This window comes from Mesocricetus auratus, unplaced genomic scaffold (assembly GCF_017639785.1).
Source record: "Mesocricetus auratus isolate SY011 unplaced genomic scaffold, BCM_Maur_2.0 Super-Scaffold_15014, whole genome shotgun sequence".
Classification (NCBI taxonomy): domain Eukaryota; kingdom Metazoa; phylum Chordata; class Mammalia; order Rodentia; family Cricetidae; genus Mesocricetus; species Mesocricetus auratus.
In genome coordinates this window covers 32,672,914-32,686,890 of record NW_024429186.1, presented here as the reverse complement: position 1 = coordinate 32,686,890, position 13,977 = coordinate 32,672,914, and the positions used below count along the sequence as shown (strand labels likewise).

The window sequence follows — 13,977 nt, the reverse complement described above, 5'->3', positions numbered from 1 at the left end:
GTCTGTAAATAAAATTTTACTGGATAACAGCATGTATGTGGTTGATTTTATACTATACACCAGAGTAGCTGTGACGGAGGCTGCATCTCAGCAAAGCTGAGGATCTTTACCCAGGGAGAGTCTACTGTAGTGGTTGGTTTATGTCATCTTGACATGCCCAAGCACCTGGGATAAGGGAACCTTAACTGAGGAAATGCCTCTATTAGATGGGCATGTGGGCATATCTATGTTGTATTCTCGGTTACTAATTGGTTAGAGAGGGTCAAGCCCACTGCGGGTGGTGCCATCCCCGGGCAGGTGGCTCTGTGTTGTATATAAAATCAAGGTAAACAATCCATGGGGATCAAGCCTGTAGGCAGCCTTCCTCCATGGTCTCTGCTTCAGTCCCTGCCTCCAGGCTCCTGCCATGAGTTCCTGCCCTGAGTTCCCTCAGTGATTGGCTGTGATCAAGTATACCCCTTTTTCCCTAAGTAGCTTTAGTCATGTTTTATCACAGTCACAGAAAGCAAACCAGGCATGTACCTTATAGTGAAAAGAGCTCTGGTTGGGAATAACTGAGCAACCCTGGTGAGAGTTACAGTTTTAAATATCTTCACTTATAAATTGGAGATTCCATAGGGTCTAAGGTGTCTTCAGCTCTTGCGTTTGCAAAATAATCCAGAGTTGTTTACCTTGACATTAGAGATGATGGTTGGCCCAACAAAGTTACCATTTTCATAGCCTTTGACTCTAATTTTTCGCCCATCCAAAAGGATGGTGGCTCCCTCTTTTGTTCCACTATCGATCAGACTGCAGACTCGCTCTTTGGCCTGGGGGGTGATCAGAGGGCCAAGATCAGCTCCAGGCTGGTCCCCTATGAAACAAGGAGACGTGTCTAAGGTTTTACCAAAATAAAATCTAACTGATGAAATAAATGACAAGTAGAGTTAAAGAGAGGGAATAGTATTAGTATACACAGCTGCTTCCCTGGACAAGGCCAATGCTAAATCTAAGAAGTTAGTGCCACAGAAGCAAAGTCTAAAGTTACCTGCATTGACTCGCAGATTTTTGGCACGCTCCACCAACTCTGGCAGCCACTTTTTAGCTTCCCCGACAAGGATGGCTGTCGAAAGAGCCATGCAGCGTTGGCCAGCAGCTCCAAATGCAGCTCCAACCAGTTGGTTTAGTGTATTTTCCTTATTGGCATCTGGCATGACTACCCCATGGTTTTTGGCTCCCTAAAGAAATTCAGAAAGTACACAGATCATCTTAGCTAAATTCAGGTAAGCCAAAAACTTAAGCAAAGAATCTAATATATATGAAATGAGAATTTAAGGAAGAAAGACTGTATCTTTTGTTATTTTGAACAAAGATTTTTTAAAAATTAATTTTTAAATTTTGCAGTATTGGGAATTGAATCTAGGTCTCATGCATGCCAAGGAAATGTCAGTCACTGAGGTATATCTCTCTTTTAAAAACATTTTATTTGACATAGAGTCTCACTAAGTTGCCAAGGCTAGTACTGAACTCACTCTGTAGCACAGAGATCATTTTTAATACTGCTGAAGTATAAGCACTACTAAACAGGGCTCTTATGTTATTTCAATCTCCTTGGGAAACTGATACGAATTTATTTAGGTCGAAACCATTTACAAGGTGGTGGTGGGGAGGGGACTGTTACTTTCAAATTGACAGATTAAGAGAATAGTAGAAGCTGGGCAGTGGTGGTGCACACCTTTAATCTCAGCACTCAAGAGGCAGAGGCAGAGGCAGGCAGATTTCTGAGTTTGAGTCCAGCCGGGTCTACAGAGTGAGTTTCAGGACAGCCAGGACTATACAGAAAAACCCTGTCTCAAAATACCAAAACAAAACAAAAAATAATAGAATACAAAAGTAAACTATGTATTATATGAGGACATATGAACCAGTGCCTTACATGGACTTTGGCCCCTTTCCAATTCCTTAACAAACTGGTTTTGTAAAGATAAAACAACCTCAGGGATAACCATAGCTTTATCATATTTTTAAGCCATATCATTAGCAGTTAGGTTACACTAAGGTACAATAAAGTCTAGAAAGAGAAACTGAACTGTTAATGCTGAAGACTAAAGAACTTAAGCAACATTTTTTGAGGAGGAATATGCCCTTTGTCACCAAGATTAATCATATATGATAAAAGATTATTGATAACTACAACAGAATAAAACTTCACAAGGTTCAGGCACTAAAGGAGAAGACATTCAGGATGGAATGACAAATACTGGCCTTCATGGGACATGGGATGAGTGGCCCATCTACTGAGGACAATCCATAGTTCTTACATATTCACATAGCCAAATTTGAGGAGCAAAAGAAATGAGAAGTTACCATATTGGCTTGAACCCTCTTGCCATTTCTTGACCCTCTTTCAAAGATGTACTCTCCTGCCTGGTTGGAGCCCACAAAGCTGATTGCTTTGATGTCTGGATGATCGCAAATAAAATTGACAGCTTTAAAAAGAAAATAAATGATTACCAAAAAGAATAAAAACCCATAGTCTTATCAACATAAATCTCCCTTTCCCCCAGACTGTGAATTAACATTCATACATCTCTACATGGAAATCCCACTGTGATGTGCTCTTATTTCTCTTAAATTATAATTTGGCTTTTGTTTGTTGGAGATTTTTTTTGTGTTTTTTGTTTTGTTTTTCGAGATAGGATTTTTCTGTGGCTTTGGAGCCTGTCCTGGAACTCGCTCTTGTAGACCAGGCTGGTCTCAAACTCACAGAGATCCGCCTGCCTCTGCCTCCCGAGTGCAGGGTGACTCACAAAGAATCACATGCACATAAATAAACATTAAAATTACCAATCAATACTGATCACCTGCGTTTATTTGGGAGTCGGTAAGTAGCCACATAAAAAAGTTACCTTCATGCTGTCCATGGATGATGTTCAGTGCTCCATCCGGGGTACCAGAATCCTGAAACAATTTTGCAAGAAGCATAGTTGCTCCAGGTACTCTCTCTGATGGCTTCATTAGGAAAGTGTTTCCACAAACTATAGCCATGGGAAACATCCAAAGGGGGATCATAGCAGGGAAATTAAATGGTGCAATGCCTGCACACACACCCAGAGGCAGACGGTAGGAATAAAGGTCCATGTCTTTGGTGATAGATGGCATGGTCTCTCCCATCAGAAGGGATGTCACACTACAGGCATGTTCAACCACCTCTGGAAGACAGAAGATGAAGACTAAATACTACTTATCTCTGTCAAAGGTACCTAACAAGTATTGCCTTTAAGAATGTTTTTAAAGGTATTGCTGGGTATGGTAGTACACACCTTATAATTCTAGCACTTGGGAGGCTGAGGTAGGAGGACCATGATCAGAGCCAGCCTTGGCTACCTAATAAGTTCCAAGGCAGTTGTGGAATATTTCTTTAACTATGTAAAGGTGTGTTACATTCATTTATGCTGCATTTGTTAAACAATGTAAAGATGTGTTACATTTGTTTGTTTTTTGTTTTTTTCAAGACAGTGTTTCTTTATGTAGCCCTGGCCGTTCTGGAACTAGCTCTGTAGACCAGGCTGGCCTCAAACTCAGAGATCCACCTGCCTCTGCCTCTCAAGTGCTAATATCAACATCAGGCCTGTGTTACATTTGTTTATGCTGCATTTGTTTAATGATGTAAAGATGTGTTGCTGCCTGCCTAAGGCACTTCATTGGTCTAATAAAAAGCTAAACAGCCAATAGCTAGGCAGAGGTGGGGCTGGTGGACAGAGAGAATAAGTAGGATGAGAAATCTAGACTTGGGGTAGAGAGGGAGAGGGAGAGAGAGAGAGAGAGAGAGAGAGAGAGAGAGAGAGAGAGAGAGAGAGAGAGAGAATATGAGGGAAACATCCAGGTTCAGCAAGATATAGAGTAGGACATACAGAATGAAAGGTAAAAAGACCTGAGGCAAAACTTAGATGAAAATAAACAGTTTAAATTAAGTTATAAGAGCTAGTGGGATATGTATTAGATAAGGTTGAGCATTCATAACTAATAATAAGTCTGTGTTATGATTTGGGAGCTGGTTGGTGACTCAAAATAATATTACAAAAACAAAACAAATCACAACTAAGAAGAAAAAGAAAAAGTTACCACTGGATAGCAAAATCTACATAAGGAATCAATGTGCCCATTCTGTGGTGTGTCCCATTTCTTTTGACCTCTCCCACAAGTCTCATGAGGGCTCCCAGCTTACGAAGGCCTCGGAATACATCTCCTTCAGCATCAGCTAGAGTCTTCCCTTGTTCCAATGTGATTAACTTGGCAATTTCTTTCTACAGAGAAAACAGAAATAGAAACTAATCCAAGGATGTTCCTTTATTTCCTGGCATTGGAGATGTACATCATGATTTTGTTGATGATGATTTTTTTTTTGAGACAAGGTCTCATGTAGCCCAAGCCAGCCTCAAACTTACTTTGCAGTTGAGGCTGGCCTTGAAATAATGATCTTCATGCCTCCACCTCCCAAGTGCTGGAGTTACAGGTATGAACCATCATGCCACGCTGAATCCGGGGTCTTGGTCATATTCACTAAGCACATATTCTACCATTGAGCTCTACACCCAGCCCCTATTTTCCTCCAAGGGCAAACAAAACTGAGAAACCTCATGAGTGAAAGGGTCATGATCAGTCTTTGAAGAGATGACCAACATACCCTAGGAAACAGGCTAGAAAGCTAGGCAAATTTCTTACCAGGTTTTCTTTAATAAGTTGTTGATAGCGGAGCAGGACCTGCTGACGGCTTAAAATGGATGTGTCTGCCCATGCAGGGAAAGCACGCTTGCAGGCAGCAACAGCTGCCTCCATTTCAGCTTTGGTGGACTGAGGTACCCGACCGATGATCTCATTGGTAGCCTGAAAAGAAGCCATCACATATTGCCAGTGCCTCACCTTCCCACACTGAGCACTCACAGAGGGTAACACTGTGCTTTGTGGCAGAGCCCCAAGCCCCCACCTGTTCCTTGCTCCCAAAGTTCTAGGCTAGTAAGTTTGAGTCCCAAAAGAGTTTTGCTTACTGGGTTGTGGATGTCAATCCATTTGTCACTTTTGGATTCAACAAATTTCCCATCAATGAAGAGTTTTACAGTTGGCTAGAGGAAAAAAAAACACAAACCAAAAGTGTTTTTTAAAATATTACTTTGCTTCTCTTTCTGTGAGGAAGGAACTCTGGTGGATAATTGGATGTTCTTCCCAATCCATCTCTCTAGATCTTTCCCCACCAAAAATGAAAACTTCCAATAGCAATGGAAATATTTATACCTTATAAGAGTAAAATTCAAGACAAAAATATTCAAGACAATATTTAACAATTTTATTTATTTATTTTATGTATATGAGTGCTTTATCTGAATGTACGCCTTTATTCCAGAAGAGGGCATCAGATCCCACTGTAGATGGTTGTGAGCCACCATTTGGTTGCTGGGAATCAAACTCTGGACCTCTGGAAAAGCAGTCAGTGCTTTTAACCGCTGAGTCATCTCTCCAGCCCAAGAATTAAAAAAAAAAAAAACAAAAAAATACAACAATATATAAGAATGCTTATTTTACAATATTGAAAAACTGAAGCACACTAAAAGTTATATGAAGAAAATCAAGTTACATACACAGGATGGAATATTATGCAGCCACTAAAAACTGTAACTGAGCTGGGCCTTCATGGTGCAGAGGCAGGTGGATCTCTTTGAGGTTGAGGCCAGCCTGGTCTACAGATCGAGTTCCAGGACAGGCCTCAAAGCAATATAGAGAAACCCTGTCTCGAAAAACCAAAATAAATAAATAAAATAAAAGACCCAAACAAGCAAACAAAAAGCCTGTAATTATAAGAATATCTTGCAGCTGGGCGGTGGTGGCACACGCCTTTAATCCCAGCACTCGGGAGGCAGAGGCAGGCGGATCTCTGTGAGTTCCAGGCCAGGCTGGACCGATAGCCTCCAAAACAATACAAAGAAACCCTGTCTTGTAAAAACCAAAAAAAAAAAACAAAAAACAAAAAAACAAAACCATAATAGATACAGTAACAGATAAGAAAACCAAGGTAGAAAGTTTTTCTGGGCATGGTGGTACACATCTGTAATCCCAGCACTTCAGAGGAATTGAGGCAGGAGTTAAGGCCAGCCTTATCTACATAGTGAGTTCTGGTCAAGCCAGGGCTATGCAATGAGACCTCTTTTTTGTTTTGTTTTGTTTTGGAGACAGGGTTTCTCTGTGTAGCCCTGGCTATCCTGGAACTCACTCTGTAGACAGGATGGCCTTGAATTCAGAGATTTACTGCCTCTGACACTCTAAAGGCATAAGACTTATTTTTAAAAACACAAAACGAGGGGCTGGAATGTGGCTTGACAATTAACAGAGTGTGGGTTCCTTCCCAGTATCCATTCAACAACCATCTGTAACAGCTCCAGGGAATTCATCATCCTCTCCCAGTCTCTGAAGGCAATAGGCCCACATGACCCAGGCATACATGCAGGCAAAACACCCATAAATGCATTTAAAAAACAATTTTAAAAATGTAAAAGTTACATACATTTTTGTTACAATACTATAATAAAGGAAATGCCTGAAAATTAAACATTCCTTCTCAGAAGTCCATCTTTAGCACTCCAAATACTCACCACTGATGACGAAGAAAAGGAAGATGCTGGATGCCACGTGTTTACTTTAGAAGAAACCTATGGGATTAAAAAGTATCTGATAAATGCCAGATGTTGTGGCACATTAATCTCAGCACGCAGGAGGCAGACAGGCAGTCTCTGTGAGTTGGAGACATCCTTGGTCTACAGAATGAGTTTCAGGCCAGCTATGGCTACACAATAAGACCCTATTTCCACAAAACGAAAATCTGATAAATGTTGGGCAGTGGTGGTACTTGCCCTACTCCTAGCCCTGGGGAGGCAGAGGCAGGAAGACCTCTGTGAGTTCGAGGACAGCCTGATCTACAGAGAGAGTTCCTGGACAGCCAGAGCTTCACAGAGAAACCCTGTATCCAAAACAAAAACAAACAAAAGCAATTAACCAAATGAAAATTCTAACAAGAAACTGGATACACAGAGTTATGGAAACAATAAATCAAAAGATCATGTCCTGGATTTCCAGGAAGTCTTGATTTAAAGAATCTTTTTAGTCATTGTATCATATTTTGCAAAATAGAGTCGCCACAAATCTAACAAAAGTACTTATTACGATATCTAAAGTAAGTATTAAATGTCCTATAAATCAATGTTAATGTAATAAATAATATTGTATATGGTCAATGTGAATTCAGATTAAATAGTAATAGAACATAAATATGTATCCACATACTTGAATACAAATGTTTATAACATCTTTACTTTCACTAACGCCAAACTTGGTAACGATTCAAATGTCCACTCTTAGATAATATGATCAATGTACATATGTATGAAAATAACATACTGGGCAGCTGGAGAAATGGCTCAGCGGTTAAGAGCACTGTCTGTTTGTTCTTCCAGAGGACCTGGGTTTAATTCCCAGCACCCACATGGCAGCTCACAACTGTCTGTAACTCTAGTTCTACAGGATCTGTTACCTTCACCCCAGTGCATATAAAATAAAGGTTAAATAAATTAATAAAAAGAAAATAACATAGTGGAACCCATTTTTTACAGAATACATGCTGATAGAAAAATTTTAAGAATGCAGTAGTTGAGTATGGAGATGCACTTCAGGAAGCTGAGGAATCAAATATTCAGTATCAGTCTGGGCTACCAAGTGAGACTCTGTTCCAAGGGGGGGAAATGAGATGAAACATTAGATGATTTAATTTACATGAAACTAGGTGATACAAGCTCACCTACAGCATCATCAGATCCATAGTTACCCAAGGATGAAAAGGACAGCAGTAAGGACAGCTAAAAGGAACATTTCGGGGTAATGGATATTTTTATTATTTTGTGATACTTTCACAGGCATTAAGGCTTACCAAATGATATATTTTAAATATGTACAGATTATTTTGTGGCAATTTCACTTTAATGAGGCTATGTTAAAATGGTACAGGTACCCCATGGCAGGGTAATATGTTGATATTTGGTAGGGTTAAAAAAAATCAGGGAATTAAGGAATTATAATAATGTTAAACCTCACATTGTAGTTCTAAAAAATATTCAACATGCCACAAAAATTGACTTAAGAAATACTCAAGGAAGCTGGGCGTTGGTGGCACACACCTTTAATACCAGCACTCGGGAGGCAGAGGCAGGCGGATCTCTGTGAGTTCCAGGCCAGCCTGGTCTACAGAGCCAGTTCCAGGACAGCCTCCAAAACAATACAGAGAAAGCCTGTCTCGAAAAACAACAACAAAAGCTCAAGGAAAAGAAAGCTGGAACGATGGCTTCTTTGTCCACTGTCCAGTCTTAATTCTTGAGAATGTGGTTTATGACCACTGTCCCCTTGGTCATTGTCCACTTTCACCAATAGAGTGCTTCCCTCCTGTCTGTCCTGTCCTGTCCTGTCCTGTCCTGTCCGGTCCTGTCCTGTCCTGTCCTGTCCTGTCCTGTCCTGTCCTGTCCTGTCCTGTCCGGTCCTGTCCTGTCCTGTCCCGTCCCGTCCCGTCCCGTCCCGTCCCGTCCCGTCCTGTCCTGTCCTACACTATACGTGTCCCTCTTGAATTCTTTTGCTGGAGATCACAAGGATCAGGGAGCTGAGGTGAGCAAAGCGAAATCCCAGTGACTGTTGGGGTTTTTTCATCTTCACCATGAGATCTTTTCTTTTTAATTTATTTTATTTTATGTACATCAGTGTTTTACCATGGGTGTCGGGTCCCTGGGAACTGGAATTACAGACCGTTATGAGCTGCCATGTGGGTGCTGGGAATTGAACCCTGGTTCTCTGGAAGGGCAATCAGTGCTCTTAATCAGTGAGAAATCTCTCCAGCCCCACCATGAGGACTTGGATATTGCCAATTGGGTTTCTTATCCTAGTTATCTTTATTATCCTATCAACTCTTTAATCTACTCCAACCTTCATGACTAATTATCAGTGTTTTCATATATCCTTTAAGTAGTCCTTAGACCTGACCTCACAGCAAAAGTGACACAGTTAATTACTCTCATTTCTTGAAGTCCTTTCACTTGTCTCCTGTGCTGCCCTGGCATCTTATCTATCCCCACCCCCACCCCCAGGCTGCTCTCTCCCTTTGTATTCATTCCCTATCTCTTTTGCTGGTCGGCCCTCATCTTCCTGGCCATTAACTCGGTTGCCCAAGGCTTAGTCCTTGACTTACTTTCTTCTGGCTCTCAACACTCTCCTTGAGAGATCCCAATTCTCCAGTGGCCTCATTAGACCCCACGTCTGCAGTTCTCAGGGAATACTCATGTAACTATTTTTACACCTCCATTTAGGATCATGTTGGAAAGCTGAACGCCTCACTTTCCTTCCATTAGTCTGCTTTACTTCTCACAACTTACTTATCTGAGCAATGGAGTCCTTGTTACCTGACTGACCATGTCTTATCCGTGAACCAGACCCATCCTGGCAATCTATCTTCCTAGAAGTCTCTGAACACATTGCCTCTCTTTTCCCTGTCATTTTCCAAGCCAGTGTCATCTCTGTCTCTCCTTTAGATTTCGATAGTGGCTTTCCAGCAAGTCCCATAGCTTCCAATCTTACATGTTCTGAATCCAGTTTCTTTTGTTTTGTTTTTGAAACAGGGTTTCCCTGTGTAACTCCAGCTTCAAACTCATAGAGATCCTCCTGGCTATGCCTCCCAGGTGCTAGGATTAAAACACCACCACATCCAGTTTTTTTTTTTTTTTTTTTTTTTTGGTTTTACGAGACAGGGTTTCTCTGTATTGTTTTTGAGGCTGTCGGTCCAGCCCGGCCTCGAACTCACAGAGATCCGCCTGCCTCTGCCTCCCGAGTGCTGGGATTAAAGGCGTGCGCCCGGCTCACATCCAGTTTTGAATCTAGTTTCTCTTCCATAATCAGAGGGTCTTTCTAAGAGGAATTAGATTAGACTACCTGCTTATGCCAAACCCTTCCATGGGTCTGGCAGAGTAGCTCAGAGGTAAAGTAACTAGCATGTACAAGTTTCTGGGTTCTATTCTTAGCAATGCAAAACAAAACTGAAAAAACAAACAAAAAACAAAACCCCCAAACCAAACCAAACCAAAAAGCCCTCCAAGCCCTTGAAGCAATCAAGATTAACTTCCCTGGTGTTGTTCAGAAGACCACATAGTACTTCTTTTTCTCTAGTTTCACAGTGGGATTAGTACTTCCTCCTTGTTCTCTCTTCTAAGCATTCCGGAGTTGTCCCAAGATTGGTCAAGCCTTCTGGACGTGTTCTATCTTCTTGCCTTTTGTATATGCTGACCCATCTTGTCTGACATTATTTCATTCTATTTGCCTGGCTCATTCTTAACAGTTTCAGGCTTTTAGTTGGCCGTTATCTTTTCATACCCCTCAGGTACGGGCTAAGTACCTAATTGTTGAGTTCAAAAAGAACCAAATTCTTCTATTTTTCATTCCACATTACAGGATAGCAGCTTGTTTAATCATTAAATGTTTCTCTCTTTAGATCACTAGACCACTGTGTCCTCTGCCCCTAGCCTAATCCCTGTAACAGATGGAGGATTTGTTAATATTTTGCAGGAGCAAGGGATGAATACAAGCAATGATTTGCTACTAATATTGTTTCATGTGTTCTCCCTTAATGATAGAAAGCGCACAGATCAGTTACTTTAAGCATTCTAGGTCAGTTAAACTTTATGTTTTAACTTACACACAGCCTTCCTCATGTGAAGAAGATAAAGCAGACAGTGCTTCACTTTAGTGAAATATCATCATGTAGTTTTTACAGGGTTAGACCTCATATGTGTTTTGCATTTCCTAAGAAATACTCATTAGCACTATTACTGATGAAACTCATGTCCAACTTTCACTTTCTAGACCAGTGGTTCTCAACCTTCCTAATACTGCCACCCTTTGATACACTTCCTCATGTTGTGGTGACCACCAATGATAAAATTATTTTCATCACTACACCATAAATGTAATTTTGCTATTGTTATGAATCATAATGTAAATATCTGATATGCAATCCCTGTGAAAGGGTTGTTTAATTCCAAGGGGTCACAACCCACAGGTTGAGAACCATTGCTCTAGATATTAACTTCTAACTTGCTGTTTCCTTTGTCTTCTCCCCTTTGCAAGTACTAGACTTGCTAGTCTTGCAGCATTCAAAGCCAGAATCAGCCCTTTCAGAAGCTTGTGCTGAATTAGACAGCTTGCGTTTGGGACTGTTTCCCTATGTCCCTCAGTACTCTGGGCACTTTCCTTGCATTACAGTTGTGAATATGTTAAAAGTCTAGGACGGTGCAAGGGAAGAAAGTCATGCCAAGATCTGAGTCCTAACTTCTCAGCTCCATCAATAACTAACTAGGTAATCATGGGTTAGTGACCTGAAGTGTCAGCCAATTTACTTCAGTGCACTTTTCAATTCTAATCTTCACAGATATTCTTAAAACTAGAAAGTAATGGAGTTAGGGTTAAATGTACAGATTAGCATGGCATCAAGGAGGCAGGTCACTGGGTTTCTTTAAGACTGGTTTTCTTATCTCTGGATGGGAAGGATAATATTACGCAAAGCAGAGAGAGTCTAGGTCATGCTCTACTAATCCCCAAACAGAAAAGATAGACTGAGTACTTAAAATAACTGAAAACTCACCCATCACTTTGTATGCTAGCCTAAAAAGTAAATTAAAAGACAACTCTGAAAACATGATTTTGATTCTTCATAGGTTCTTCTGCTAGTCCTCTAATAGTCATGGCTGTCAGAATTTAGACAATTTTCTCTTTCCTGTTTATTTTTCTTTTCTTTTTTTTTTTTTAATGAAAGGGACTTAGTATGTTACCCACATGTTTTTTGTTGTTGTTTCTGTTAAGGGTTTTTTATTTTTAAATTTTTGTAAGTATGTGATTGTATACAGCACATGTATGGTAGGTACCTTGGAGACCAGATGGCATCAGATCCCCTACAGCTGGAGTTAGAGTTAGTTGAGAGCTACCCAGCATGAGTGCTGGAACTGAACACAGTTCTCTAAAGAGCAGTAAGCACTCTTACTTAATCTTTGAGCTAGCTTTCCAGCTTCCAGTTTTGCTTTTCAGTAACCATTTACAAACTAATAAGTTTCATTAAAGCATTTTCAGGCATGCTACTGTACTGTGTTGCTTTTCCTTTTCTTCTTCAGTTGACCTCCTCATCTCCCCCCCTGCTCTCTGGCTGGTTCCCTTCCCAGGCTGCATCAGTTTCTGCGGGGCCTACATACATATGCCACCGTGCCCACTTAGACTAGCCTTTATCAGGGTGTCATGTTACAAATAATTCCTAATTGTCTAAGAGCTATTTCTGGTCTTTTTCCAAGTCAGTCCAGAGGTTTATTCAAATTGGTTTTTGAAAAGAAAAAAAAAGAATATCTGTTTCAAAAATAACATGCATGGGAAGAGAGTTTTTGCTCCTTTGTGCAAAGGACAAAATACCTTAAGATTCTCAGTGATTCATGCTGATAGGGGTATCATGATTGGGGATGGGGGCAATTTCTATAAAGAATCTTAAGGGGTTAGTAATGGAAAAATGTAGACTGGAAATGTTGTCCCTGTTACTAGAAAAAGATACCAGATTAGAACTAGGGGAGGGAAGTCATGCCAATCCTCCAAGGCCTCCAACTCATTCCCCTCACTGTCCCATTAAATAGCATAGTCAAACCTGAAACTTCGGTGACTCCACCAATAATCAAACAAATGAACACATTTCTGCAGTAGAACTCATGAAACCCGATGAACAGAAATAAAATTTTATATAAGTGTAAAAGTATAGAGGATATCCCCAGACAGGATGAGTAAGAAGGAGACAATGTTGCTTAATGCAGGATTATGAATCTTGACAGTAACAGTATCTTGCCTCATGCTCTAAGTCCTTGCTAAGGCGCAAGCTCACAAAAGGCTATCAGCAAAGCTGGGGATCACAGGCTTGCAGCTTCCACAGCTCTACAACTGCCCTTGGGCTGTCTTCTTCTGGGTTCCAACCCCAGTCTGGCAGAGTGGGGGGAGTTGTGTTGGCACTTGAGGAGCTGACTTTGAGAACATGTCTTCCTAGGCTTTCATTTTCTACCACCTGTTTGGGAAATATTGAGTCCTTTGAATGAAGCAGTATTAGCATAACGCGCCCTTATTTATCTCCAAAAGTTAACTTTGTTGAGAAAGTTTAACTTGGCCCAGAGCTTGTGGAAAACACTAGGAGCTATCACAGTTTGTGAAAACAGCTAGCAAATGGCTGCCTTTGATGTGAAAACCTAGGGTACATTTTTCTAGGCGATTCAGAGTTCCTTTCTGACCCTAGTTGCTCGACCCTAGGGAGCTCCCCTCCCTCTTCCCTTACCTCAGATTATGAATAGAGGTTGGGTGGGGGAAGGGACGCTCCTAAAGGAAAGTATTCTGAGAAAGGTGACCAAAAGGGGTAGCTTCTGGGGAACAGAGGTGGCTGGTGCAGAGGTGACAAAGAGACCAGAGAGAGAGAAAGCAAGCCACAGAATGTCAGCAGGCACTGAGCCAAACTGGAGGTGGGTGGGTCAGAGCCAGAAAAGGAAAGGCTCAGGAGCAAAAGGAGGGAGAGCCAGGCGTGACGGTCTGGGACTGGATCCAAGGCCAGAGACGGTACAGAGTGACAACCGGACGCTCGGGGCTGGTGGAAGAGGGTCGGCAAAGGGGCTGGGCCAGCTAAGTCTGTCCGGCAGAAGCACGGTTTAGAGACGGGGCTGTAAGGACCCACTCCTAACATCATGGTCCCTCGTCGCCACCCTCACTCGCCTGCAGGATCCGGGTCCGCACAGCTGCCGCTGCCGCCACCGCCGCCGCCATAGCTCACCACCTCTGCCCAGCGCCCCGAGCCACGGCTGCCAGAGCCTCCCCAAGAAGTCACACCGCTAGGCCACGCCCGCCACACGGCCCGGC

The 13,977-nt window shown here is 41.7% G+C and overlaps 1 protein-coding gene across 2 annotated transcripts in view; it reads right to left on the bottom strand.

The window, feature by feature from the left end:
• Aldh6a1 (aldehyde dehydrogenase 6 family member A1) overlaps nucleotides 1–13,977 on the bottom strand; it is a 19,264-nt gene extending 5,287 nt beyond the window's left edge. The window contains exons 1-9 of one of the 2 annotated variants that reach the window (XM_040742763.1): nucleotides 13,834–13,977; nucleotides 6,624–6,680; nucleotides 5,028–5,102; nucleotides 4,705–4,866; nucleotides 4,208–4,286; nucleotides 2,889–3,191; nucleotides 2,347–2,468; nucleotides 1,028–1,217; nucleotides 672–853 (exon numbers count right to left, since the gene is read on the bottom strand). In XM_040742763.1, coding sequence (XP_040598697.1) covers nucleotides 672–853; nucleotides 1,028–1,217; nucleotides 2,347–2,468; nucleotides 2,889–3,191; nucleotides 4,208–4,286; nucleotides 4,705–4,866; nucleotides 5,028–5,102; nucleotides 6,624–6,680; nucleotides 13,834–13,884 — 1,221 coding nt within the window. In that variant the 5' untranslated portion in view covers nucleotides 13,885–13,977. The remainder of the gene's footprint in view (nucleotides 1–671; nucleotides 854–1,027; nucleotides 1,218–2,346; nucleotides 2,469–2,888; nucleotides 3,192–4,207; nucleotides 4,287–4,704; nucleotides 4,867–5,027; nucleotides 5,103–6,623; nucleotides 6,681–13,833) is intronic. The other variant, XM_005086387.4, reaches the window with a different exon arrangement.